Genomic DNA, 12,581 nt, shown 5'->3' with positions numbered 1-12,581 from the left:
GTGGTTGAGAACTTCAAAAGAGGTCATCTCCTGGTAACATTTCTGTTCCAAAAGGCCTTTTCTAGGTTTGTACCTCTCATGCCAGTAACCCCCCACTCCCTTTCAGTGTCTATTATTAAGAGGCTCTTTGTTTAAATCACACAGGCATTGATTGGGAATTATGCCAAAGTATTACATTTCTACAAGTGTGTAATGTGTCACCCCACCCCCGCCATCTCCAGTATCAATATCCATTTGCATCCACATCCAATGATTCAATGACAAGGAGATATTTAATTAGAGCTCCATGGTTTGGTACCTTGCCTTCTTTACTGGTTTCACAATTTATCACTTAACTCATTATTCTTACGTTTTTGATTTGTTTCACAGAATCATACCTTTCAGCCAACGTCCCAGACCTTCCATCAGCATCCCTGGGTATGTCCTGTCCCACCGGCAGGACAGACCCACCAGAGGTGGCAGTACAGTGATATACAGTCAGGAGGGAGTGGCCCTGGGAGTCCTCAACATTGACTCCGGACCCCATGGAATCTCATGGCATCAGGTCAAACATGGGCAAGGAAACCTCCTGCTGATTACCATCTACCGCCCTCCCTCAGCTGATGAATCAGTCCTCCTCCATGTTGAGCACCACTTGGAGGAAGCAGAGGGTAGCAAGGGCACAGAATGTACTCTGGGTGGGGGACTTCAATGTCCATCACCAAGAATGGCTCGGTAGCACCACTGCTGGCCGAGTCCTGAAGGACATAGCTGCCAGACTGGGCCTGCGGCAGGTGGTGAGTGAACCAACACGAGGAAAAAAAACCTACTTGACCTCGTCCTCACCAATCTACCTGTCGTAGATGCATCTGTCCATGACAGTATTGGTAGGAGTGACCACCGCACAGACCTCGTGAAGATAAAGTCCAGTCTTCGCACTGAGGGCACCATCCAACGTGTGTAGCACTATCACCGTGCTAAATGGGATAGATTCAGAACAGACCTCGCAGCTCAAAACTGGGCATCCATGAGCTGCTGTGGGCCATCAGCAGCAGCAGAATTGTATTCCAGCACAATCTGTAACCTCATGGCCCGGCATATTCCTCACTCTACCATTACCAACAAGCCAGGGGATCAACCCTGGTTCAATGAAACGTGTAGAAGAGCATGCCAGGAGCAGCACCAGGTGTACCTAAAAATGAGATGCCAACCTGGTGAAGCTACAACTCAGGACTACATGCATGCTAAACAGCGGAAGCAACATGCTATAGGCCGAGCTAAGCAATTCCACAACCAACGGATCAGATCAAAGTTCTGCAGTCCTGCCACATCCAGTCGTGAATGGTGGTGGACAATTAAACAACTAACGGGAGGAGGAGGCTCTGTAAACATTCCCATCCTCAATGATGGCGGAGTCCAGCACGTGAGCGCAAAAGACAAGGCTGAAGCATTTGCAACCATCTTCAGCCAGAAGTGCCAAGTGAATGATCCATCTCGGCCTCCTCCCGATATCCCCACCATCACAGAAGCCAGTCTTCAGCCAATTCGATTCACTCCACGTGATATCAAGAAACAGCTGAGTGCACTGGATACAGCAAAGGCTATGGGCCCCGACAGCATCCCGGCTGTAGTGCTGAAGGCTTGTGCTCCAGAACTAGCCACGCCTCCAGCCAAACTGTTCCAGTACAGCTACAACACTGGCATCTACCAGACAATGTGGAAAATTGCCCAGGTATGTCCTGTCCACAAAATGCAGGACAAATCCAATCCAGCCAATTACCACCCCATCAGCCTACTCTCAATCATCAGCAAAGTGATGGAAGGTGTCGTCGACAGTGTTATAAAGCGGCACTTACTCACCAATAACCTGCTCACCGATGCTCAGTTTGGGTTCCACCAGGACCACTCAGCTCCAGACCTCATTACAGCCTTGGTCCAAACATGGACAAAAGAGCTGAATTCCAGAGGTGAGGTGAGAGTGACTGCCCTTGACATCAAGGCAGCATTTGACAGAGTGTGGCACCAGGGAGCCCGAGTAAAATTGAAGTCAATGGGAATTAGATGGAAAACTCTCCAGTGACTGGAGTCATACCTAGCACAAAGATGGTAGTGGTTGTTGGAGGCCAATCATCTCAGCCCCAGAACATTGCTGCAGGAGTTCCTCAGGGCAGTGACCTAGGCCCAACCATCTTCAGCTGCTTCATCAATGACCTTCCCTCCATCATAAGGTCAGAAATGGGGATGTTCGCTGATGATTGCACAGTGTTCAGTTCCATTCGCAACCCCTCAGATAATGAAGCAGTCCAAGCCCACATGCAGCAAGACCTGGACAACATCCAGGCTTGGGCTGATAACTGGCAAGTAACATTCACGCCAGACAAGTGCCAGGCAATGACCATCTCCAACAAGAGAGAGTCTAACCACCTCCCCTTGACATTCAACGGCATTACCATCGCCGAATCCCCCACCATCAACATCTTGGGGGTCACCATTGACCAGACACTTAACTGGACCAGCCATATAAATACTGTGGCTACAAGAGCAGGTCAGAGGCTGGGTATTCTGCGGCGAGTGATTCACCTCCTGACTCCCCAAAGCCTTGCCACCATCTACAAGGCACAAGTCAGGAGTGTGATGGAATACTCTCCACTTGCCTGGATGAGTGCAGCTCCAACAACACTCAAGAAGCTCGACACCATCCAGGACAAAGCACCCCATCCACCACACTAAACATTCACTCCCTCCACCACCGGCGCACTGTGGCTGCAGTGTGTACCATCCACAGGATGCACTGCAGCAACTCGCCAAGGCTTCTTCGACAGCACCTCCCAAACCCGCAACCTCTACCACCTAGAAGGACAAGAGCAGCAGGTACATGGGAACAACACCACCTGCACGTTCCCCTCCAAGTCACACACCATCCCGACTTGGAAATATATCGCCGTTCCTTCATCGTCGTTGGGTCAAAATCCTGGAACTCCCTTCCTAACAGCACTGTGGGAGAACCTTCACCACACGGACTGCAGCGGTTCAAGAAGACGGCTCACCACCACCTTCTCAAGGGCAATTAGGGATGGGCAATAAATGCTGGCCTCGTCAGCGATGCCCACATCCCATGAACGAATAAAAAAAAATTACCATTTATATCCCTCTCAGTCTCCTCAGGAGGATGGGATAGCAGAGTTATTTAAAAGAGGCAAAAGATTGGAAGGAACAGGAAGTCACAATTTGGAGGATCATGGTTGCAAATCTGGAGTGGGATGCCAGCCTGAATTATGTCGAGTCCATATCGAGGTTTAAACCCTCAATCATCTGACTCAGGCAAGAGCGTACTCTGTGAAGATCAATCAAGTCCAATGCACCTTGAGGACATTAGGGCAATAGTTTCCATGGGGATTTTCCCGATCCCCCGATGTAACTTTGGCAGAAACCCGTTTACACCATTTGTGTGTGGTTTCTGCCGATCTTTCGCCAGAGATTAAACAGCTGGGGAAGAATTTTTACTTTGTTCGATCTAATATTAACAATGATCTTGATTCAATGAAAGAGAACCCCACACACAAATTCTACACCTTAATGTTTAACCTTTCCACATCGTTCACCTGAGGAAGGAGGTAGCCTCCGAAAGCTTGTGAATTTAAAATAAAATTGCTGGACTATAACTTGGTGTTGTAAAATTGTTTACAATTTACTAACTCATTAGTGCAGCCACATTTGGAATACTTTTGCAAAAAATATGATCAAAATTGCACAGATTCAGAGAAGCACAAGGAGAATGATTCCAGGACTCAAATGATGAAGATCGAACACCAACATCTGCTTCCGAATTGGAGAAGGGCTGACAGAGAACAAGATTCAGGACTTTAGAATTCTAAACAAGTAATGTACTTGTCAATAGAATGTTTAACTAGAGGATGTGAAAATAAAATTAATCATCAAATGAGGATAGCTCCTCACTGATTCAGTGGGTTTACACCGTCCAGGGAAGTTGCACATTCAATCCCTGATTTGTGCTGAATTAACTGATCTCATCTGGGGTAGCAGTAGATTTACAAACATATGGGGAAAAAAGATTAACTGGCCCATCCAGCCTGACCCATCAGACATGCAGTCTACACACACCATGAATCCCTGCCCACCACAGTAACACAAACTCCAGTAACAAAAGGAAAAACTTTTGGCAAATTTAGGTAAGCTACTCTGGGAAATCCTTCTCTAACCCCAAATCAAGCAAGCTTCAGGAGGCTACAGTAACAGATACTGATGCTCTGTAGTTTTCCCATCTAGAGCTCGCTCATTAAGTTAAGGCATCGTTAGTGAGATTAATTTAATTTACCCTTCTTATGCCACTCCTTCATGCTGGAGTTTCAAAAACCAACAGCCATCCAAATACCATTCTTCACGCACATGCCTAATGAATTTTGGAAGGCTATTCAACTACAGGGGCATCACAGCCAAGCCCAATCCTGCCCTCATGTAATATCCATACATGGAACCTTTGCAGCACATATGACTGGGTAGCAATCAGGAATAGTAATCTTGCCTTCAGGAGAAATATGTTCCTCTAAAAAGCAAGAACAAACTTGCCAATAATAAAACACCACAGATGAATAAAGAGAAAGATAAAATTGAAACTTAAGAAAAAGACGTACACAGAGTAAAAGAGAGGATGACAAAAGCGAATATGAAGAGGTTAGGAAAGTCAAAAAAACAATTAGGACAGCAAAGAGGAACTATGAAATTAAATTATCACGGAATATAAAAAGAAATAGTAAAGTATTCTACAGACACATAAATAACAAAAGAAAAATCAGAATAGGGATAGGGCCACTAAGGGATGCACAAGATAAACTCACGGTTGACGACAGCAAAATGGCAGAAATATTGAATAGTTACTTTGCTTCAGTATTTACCAGAGAGACTAACAAGGTGGGCATGACATTAAAAGAAAAGATCAAAGAAGAGATCAAAAAAGACATAAGAACATTTAAGATAGAAAGGGGAGAGATAATCATAAACTAATCAATCTTAGAGAGGATAAAACCCCTGGTGTGGATGGATTGCATCCGTGAATATTAAAAGAAGTTAAGGAGGAGGTAGCAGAGGCACTATTACATATATGTAACATTCATTAGAAACGGGAATAGTGCCAGAGGACTGGCGGACAGCTAATGTTATCCCTATATTTAAAAAGTGAGATAGAATAAGTCCAGGGAACTATAGAGCAGTTAGCTTAAAGTCATTGGTAGGAAAGATAATGGAATCTTTACTCCAAGATATAACAGAAAAACATCTAGAGAACAAAATAAAGAATAGTCAGCACAGATTTCAGAAGGGAAAGTCATGCTTAACCAATCTTACTGAATTCTTTGAAGTAACAAAGAGTAGACAATGGTAATGGTATAGATGTAATATATTTGGATTTTCAAATGGCCTTCGATAAGGTTCCACATTGTAGACTCATGACTAAGATCAGAGCATGTGGAGTCAGGGAACCTGCAGCAGAATGGACAGCAAGTTGGCTACAAAACAGAAAACAGAGTAGGGTAGCTACTCAGACTGGCAAAAGGTGGGAAGTGGTGTTCCACAGGGATTGGTGCTGGGACCAGTTGTTCGCAATTTACATTAACGATTTGGATTCGGGAATCGGAAGTACAATTTCAAAATTTGTGGATGACACGCAATTGGGGGGTGTAGTTAATACAAAGGAAGAATGCATCAAAATGCAAGACAACATTAAGAAACTTGCAGAATGGGCAATTGTGTAATTGGCAAATGAATTTCAATATAGATAAGCATGAGTTGGTGCATTTTGTTAGGAAGAATAAGGAAGCCACATACTACCTGGATAATAAGAGTCTAAATGGGATAGAGGAGCAAAGGGATCTAGGGATACAGATACACAAATCACTAAAAGTAGCGATGCAAGTTATTAAGGCCATAAAAAAAGACAAATCAAGCACTGGGATTCATTTCTAGAGGAATAGAATTGAAAAGCAGAGAAGTTATGTTAAACTTGTATAGAACCTTGGTTAGGCCACACTTGGAGTATTGTGCACAGTTGTGATCTCCATATTATAGAAAGGAGGTAGAGGCATTGGAGAGGGTGCAAAAAAGATCCACAAGGATGATACCTGAACTGAGAAGATCTACTTATCAGGAAAGGCTGAATAGGCTGGGGCTCTTTTCTCTAGAAAAAAGAAGGCTGAGGGGTTGCCTGATAGGAGTCTTTAAGATAATGTTTGATAGGTAGACATAGGGAAAATGTTTCCACTTGTAGGAGAGTCCAAAACTAGAGGTCATGAATATAAAATAGTCACTAATAAATCCAATAGGGAATTCAGAAGAAACTTCTTTACCCAGAGAGTGGTAAGAATATGGAATGCACTACCACAAGGAGTAAATAGGTAAATGGCATAGATGCATTTAAGGGGAAACTAGTTAAGCACATGAGAGAAAAAGGAATAGAAGGGTGTGCTGATAGGGTTAGGTGAAGTCGGGAGGGAGGAGGCTTGTGTCGACCATAAACCAGTTGGGTCAAATGACCTTATTCTGTGCTGTAATTTCGATGGCTGACTTTTCTATCTGAAGCCCAGGAACATTGAAGCTATCTGTAGAATACCTATCCTTATCCATCTGATATCATCACAGGCCAGGATTGAACCTGAGACTTTCTTGGTCTGCATTACTCAGCATCAAACCAATCAGTGAATTTATCCAGGTGTCACCCTGAACCTTATTCATGACGTTTTAAATTATTTTTCTTTCCCATTTATGTTCCGCTGCATCACACACTTGTCCTGTTCTGAGCTCTGTAAGGTCCCTAGTGCAGTGAGTCAATTCACCCTTTTATTTTCCCTACTTCCAGGGCATCACCATACCATGAGGATCTGTGAAAGGACATTAGGTGACCTCTGCATGGGAAACCATGGAGCAGAATCATTGACTTACCATTTGGAACAAAACATTGCTTTACCCCAGCATGTCATCATCAGGCTCCCTTGCTTTCTTTGTCCATATTGATGATTTTGAATTGGAACAAGTTTTAAAAAAAAACACCTCACAAAGAAGTAAATTGTACATTAAAGTTTATTAGCTGTTCCCCTCTTTTGACAATGGAATGGATATAGATGAGAGTCTGTACAAACTGCAGCACCAGAAGGGTCAGGTGTACTGAACTGCTTGTAAGCACATTATTCCTATATAAAACAAGTCATCTCCAAATAACTAGCAAAGGTCAGGTACCAGGCAGTTAATCTAATAATGTAGTGTTAGAGCTTCATTTGAGAACATACCCTATTAACTGCTAAAATATATTTTCTCAACACAGAAGCTTGTACAACTCTGATTGAGAGCTACAATGGAAGATATGACATCTTTGCAATTCCTAGTTGGAAACGTACATAAAATGTAAAAATTCTTTTCTTTAAAATTGCTTTTAACGGTTTGAAAACATGCACATCATCACTTTGAAGAACCTCACACAGAATTCACAGGGGTGGGTAGGGGGAAAAGAGGAGAACTGGTTCATTTGCGTTTTATTTCTTGCAGCTGTATTTATTCTCAAAATACTGTTTTTCCCCACCACCACATTCCCCATATAATCCATATGATTAAAGATGATCAACTCTAATTCATGTCTACTTAAAACAAAATTCATGGAGGAGATGGTTAGAAGGAAAGAAAATATATGTGCAGTTATTTAAAAGAAACATATTCCTGGTAAGTTATATAGCGTATTTTGTTAAAAGTATGCTTAATATAGTTGATAATTTATATCAAAATACATAGTTACTGAGGGTTAATTATTATATATCTTAAAATCTCAAATCTTACACCCCATTACAAATAGCCATGATTAGATTTCAGCTCAATTCCTCAGCCAATTCCACTTCCTTATTCATAATCATCCCCATCTCCAAGGAAATTCTTATTTGCAAAGTCCTACTGAAAATCACGTCAGCTATCATTTAAAGTAAGACCATCTCAGGCATTTAAAATAGTCATTATAGTCACTGGCTTCTCCTTGCCCCCCCTCCCCACCCTCAGTAATCAAATTCATAAAAGTAGATTCTCTGCAAGAGTGAAAGTAATATTCTCAGTGTCATAGGAACACATTCTAATCGGCATTCAATATAAACATATTTATTTATTTATCGTGCACTTCAATTGGCAAAAAGAAAAATAAAAATAAAAATAAAAGCATGGTCTGTAAAGAACCTTTGTAAAGTGAATAAAAATTCCTTTGCACTTTAAAGGCTGATGATTTATAATTTGTTCAACCAAAGTGGGAATCACTGAACCAGCACAGAACTGAAAAATTAGAGACAACTCAAATAGTGGCCTGCGCAAATAATGCAGGAGACAACAAATGAAAAAGCCATCAGGATTTCTGCTGCCAAACCATGCTTCCAAAGTTCATCGTGCAAAAAGCTGCTTAGAATTATTTATTTTCCAAACCCAATGCTAAACATGAAGATTACTTTTCCTTTCTTTCAGTTTATTTTTAAAAGAAAAATATATATAAAGCTTTTCTGAAAATTGCTGAAGAATTGTTGCCCTTAAACATTAAGGAACTGTACCATAGAATCTCCCTTCCACAGTTAGTCAGGCTTTTCCCCTTCATTTAAAAAAAACGATGGTGGTAATTTGATCAGGTATCACGTACAAGCAATTTTCACAAACAGGAGATGTGAACGCCCCCAGGTGAAAGACAAATCACTTTTCATGACAGACAAAGAGAGAGAGAGAGATCTGTGATCAACAGGAGCGAGTGTGAATCCTGTAGAAGGGGGTCAAGAGCCATCACGAGCAATGGATGATGTTTATTATGAAAAGACTTCACAGTTTCTCCTTGGTTGGAACCCAAATGTAAGGCCCCGACTGTTCTTCAATAATCTGCTTCACCTGGTTGTAAATCTCCTCCAGCAAGTCTCCCTGTACAATACCTGACCAAAGCAGAAACTACAGTTAATATCCTGCAAGTCTACATTTGAACTTTATTTGTGCCATCTTTATCTTTACATCCAATACATGCTAGCAAAAAGGGAAAACTGGAAAACTGAAATAAGAACAGAAAATGCTGCAAATACACAGGCCGATCAGCATCTGTAAACAAGAGACAGGTTATAATTGAGTTCTGATGAAGAGTACACATTCAAAACTTCATTAAGTTGTCTTTTCTCTTTATAGATGCTCACTGACCGGCTGTGCATTTTTAGTGTTTTTTTTATTTCATGATAGCAAAAGGAACCGGGAGAGAACACTGTCCTTATGCCTCTAGGATCCAGGCTCACATCTAATTCAGGTTAAATTCACCTCTTTTACTGTAAGGTCCCATGTAAACTTGTGTGATGAGGTTAATCTGAAACACTACTTCAAGGTGCGTTAAGGTACTGGAACAAGGGGACATAGGTTGAAACTGGTGAAAGGAAAATTTAAGACAGATGTCGGGAAGAACTTCACACATAGAAGGAAAGCGAGACAAACTATTATGTTATAACTGGGAGCCTTATAAACAAGGGTGTACTTGGATGGAGCAGGCAATTTTTGGTTGATTTTAATCAAGCCTTCTCAACAGTTCATCTATAAAGCATCTTCAGACTCTTGTCTAGGGGGAAAAAATAACTAACAACTTTGGACATTCATTTTTATTTAACTGTACAGATAGTTGCCACAGGAAGCAATAGGATACTAACTTGTGAAGTGTTCTGTAAATTCCAGTTCAAGTTTTATGGCTCTCTCAAAAGTTTTCCTTGCTTGATCTTCTGTTAGGCGCTTATTCATTTCCCTGAATAGGAAGCAAGCAGAAGCCTTTACTCAGCTATTGTGAAACAGCTATATTCTGATCAGAAAGTCAGGTCAATGCTAAGGATAGATAAGGAACACAACAATGTACAATGCTGTAAAGGACAGTTATGGTCCATTTATCTGGTCCCAAAGTTAAGTAATACCAAACTATACTCTCTCTCCCTTTCTTCCTCCCCCAAAAAACTATCCCATTCCCTTATCCAGGCAAGTTAAAACCTTGAGCACGACCTGTTTAATATTAAAACCTGTTTATCCAAAACTATAACCATCAAATTCTGCAGAGTCCCTTTCCCCATATTTGTGAAATCATAGCAATCAGTGCCATGCAAAATTAATGGGCTAAGGTGACAGAATTCAGACCAAGATCTTGCTGGTTGCACAAAGAAAAGGAACTTGGGGCTCTTTAACACCACCAACAGGAAAGCATTAGCATTGCAACCGTCTGAACTTTGACAACAGATTTCTAGGCCAATTTTCTGAGCCTCACCTCTGCTCTCGCAATGGACAGGAGCAGCATATCCGAAGTGTGCTGTGCCTAGCCAAGCCCTGGAGTGCCAGTGCTTTCTTTCCAGGGGCATTAAAATGACCCGAGGGAACACTTGGTGCAGACTGCCCCTGGCATGGCTGAGCACTGGCAAAAAGTGTGTGGGGGAGGGGGGTGTAATTTGAGTGCAGCTGCAGGTCTCTTTGATCTGGAGTGTAGCAGCCAGGAGGCCCCAAAGATCCACTGGCTAAGTCAAAACTAATTTGAAACTTGCCTTCCTCTTTGGCCTGCTGCCAGGCCATTGCAGACCCTCCAGTCTGAGAGGGGAGGGTTCCTGCTGCAAGCCTAACCCTTGCTGTTTGGGGCTCCCCTGTGCACCTCATGGCTGCAACTCCAGGGAAAAAGCCAGAAACTGGGAACAATCCAGTTTCCGGCTTTTAAATGACACCTATTGCCAGTGCAGGCCCAACCTCCATCTCCATCTCCCCAGGGAAACCAGAGATGCTGGAGCAATGTAAAGGGAGTGGTGATCTGGCAAAGGTCAGAAAAATCAGCCACTTAGCAAGCAATGTACCATAGTTGTTTTTGGGTGACTGTTTCCTGCTCAGCTCACACCATCAATCCCACCTTCCTCCTCAACATTATGGGCCACTAAAGCTTTAAAGGAATGTTCCAGAAATACAGGCAGTGTTGTCCGTAGAATTTTATACAAAAAAACCCATCAAGTTAGTTTTAAAACTTTTTAAGCAGGACTTGGCCAGCTGGGATCACCGGCTTTATTTCTGCTGTTTTAAAAGCTGGGACATCAAAATCTGACACTTTTGTGCTTAGGGGTACTGGTCACTAAGTCTGAAGATGGCAGCCCTGATAGAGAAGCCAATCACAGCACAAGATCTATCTCATTTGTATCCCACCGTCCCACCCCAGAGTGAATTTTTTGTACTATTATGTTGGAGCTGGGAAATTTTATGTGTTAACAATACTCGGGTGAGGTAAACATGGGCCAAATTAACAGCAAAGTATCCCCATGTCTGCTCTGCCACAACCGCAAAAGAGGATCCTCTGCAGCACCAGTTTGAATTTTTCCGAGTGAAGGTCATTTAGTCCCAATTTGAGCTCTATTATGGCCGTGCTTCAGGCCTGTGCTTGCTGAAACTGGGTTCAGACTGCCCAGACATAAGCCCTCACAGCAATGAGGAAAAGTCATTTTATGTAAGTAGTTTGGGTTGGACTTGAACTCATGTCCGAGAAGTGAAGGGATTGTGTGCATTGGGCACCATCCAACACAGTTCAAAACAAAATTCAAGTTTCTGGCTAGGGATCAAATTACATAGAATGTACAGCCATTCGGCCCAACAGGTCCATGCCGGTATTTATGCTCCACATAAGCCTCCTACCACCCTTCTTCATCTAAACCTATCAGCATATCCTTCTATTCTTTTCTCTCTCATGTGTTTATCTAGCTTCCCCTTAAATACAGCTATGCTAGTCACCTCAACTACTCCTTGTGGTAATGAGTTCCACATTCTCACCACTCACTGGGTAAAGAAGTTTCTCCTGAATTCCTGATTGTATTTATTAGTGACCACCTTAAAGGGCCCATAGTTTTGGTCTCCCCCGCAAATGGAAATATCTTCTCTCCGACTACCCAATCAAACCCTATCATGATCTTAAAGACCTCTATCAGGTTACCCCTCAGTCTTTTTTCTAGAAAAAAGAGCCCCAAATGTAACTGCAGAACGACTTGAGGATAAGGCCATTGTTGGCCCTTATCCTAAGGCATTCCTTGAAAAGCTTCGGTGGTGTTTCTGTAGGCAGAGCAGCTAAGCTAAAAGAAAATCGTGCCCCAAAATTAATTCTGAGAATACTGGTTATAGGGATCAAATTTCCATACTCACATGATGTTTTCAATTGATTTTGGTTTGATGAAGATAGCAATTGGGTGCAACTGGGCTATTTGAAGTCTCTTAATAGCATTTCCCGACACATCCAGTATACAGTGTTTACCCTGAAGTAGAAACAAGGCAAAATTTTAAAGTATGGGTACCAAACACAAAAGATTCAGGTTCTAGATTGTTCAAAGGAATCTGATTGCAGAATTAGTCATAAGTAAAAGGAATTTTCCTTTCTTCACACCCTGGCTGTCTGTCTTCCATTTTACATAACACGAAGAGGGCAGTGTCCATTTCAAATGTTAGCTTACCTGAAACTATACAATTAGAATGAATTTCCTATTTTTGTCACAAAAAGAGTACAGATAAAGATGATCAAAATGCTGTCTGGACTGTAGGACCACAAAAATGTTACA

The 12,581-nt window shown here is 42.2% G+C and overlaps 1 protein-coding gene across 5 annotated transcripts in view; it reads right to left on the bottom strand.

Moving 5' to 3' along the window:
* Nucleotides 1–7,050: 7,050 nt before the first annotated feature.
* Nucleotides 7,051–12,581, bottom strand: part of LOC137331368 (disks large homolog 1) — a 371,837-nt gene continuing 366,306 nt past the window's right edge. For all 5 annotated transcript variants that reach the window (XM_067995121.1, XM_067995123.1, XM_067995124.1 and 2 more), the window contains 3 exons: nt 12,172–12,281; nt 9,678–9,769; nt 7,051–8,927 (listed from right to left, as the gene is read on the bottom strand). In XM_067995121.1, the coding sequence (XP_067851222.1) occupies nt 8,821–8,927; nt 9,678–9,769; nt 12,172–12,281 (309 nt within the window). In that variant the 3' untranslated portion in view covers nt 7,051–8,820. The remainder of the gene's footprint in view (nt 8,928–9,677; nt 9,770–12,171; nt 12,282–12,581) is intronic.

The sequence above is a fragment of the Heptranchias perlo genome, chromosome 13 (assembly GCF_035084215.1).
Source record: "Heptranchias perlo isolate sHepPer1 chromosome 13, sHepPer1.hap1, whole genome shotgun sequence".
Taxonomy (NCBI): Eukaryota; Metazoa; Chordata; class Chondrichthyes; order Hexanchiformes; family Hexanchidae; genus Heptranchias; species Heptranchias perlo.
Note: the sequence above shows the minus strand (reverse complement) of the source record. Positions and strands in the feature narration are given on the sequence as shown.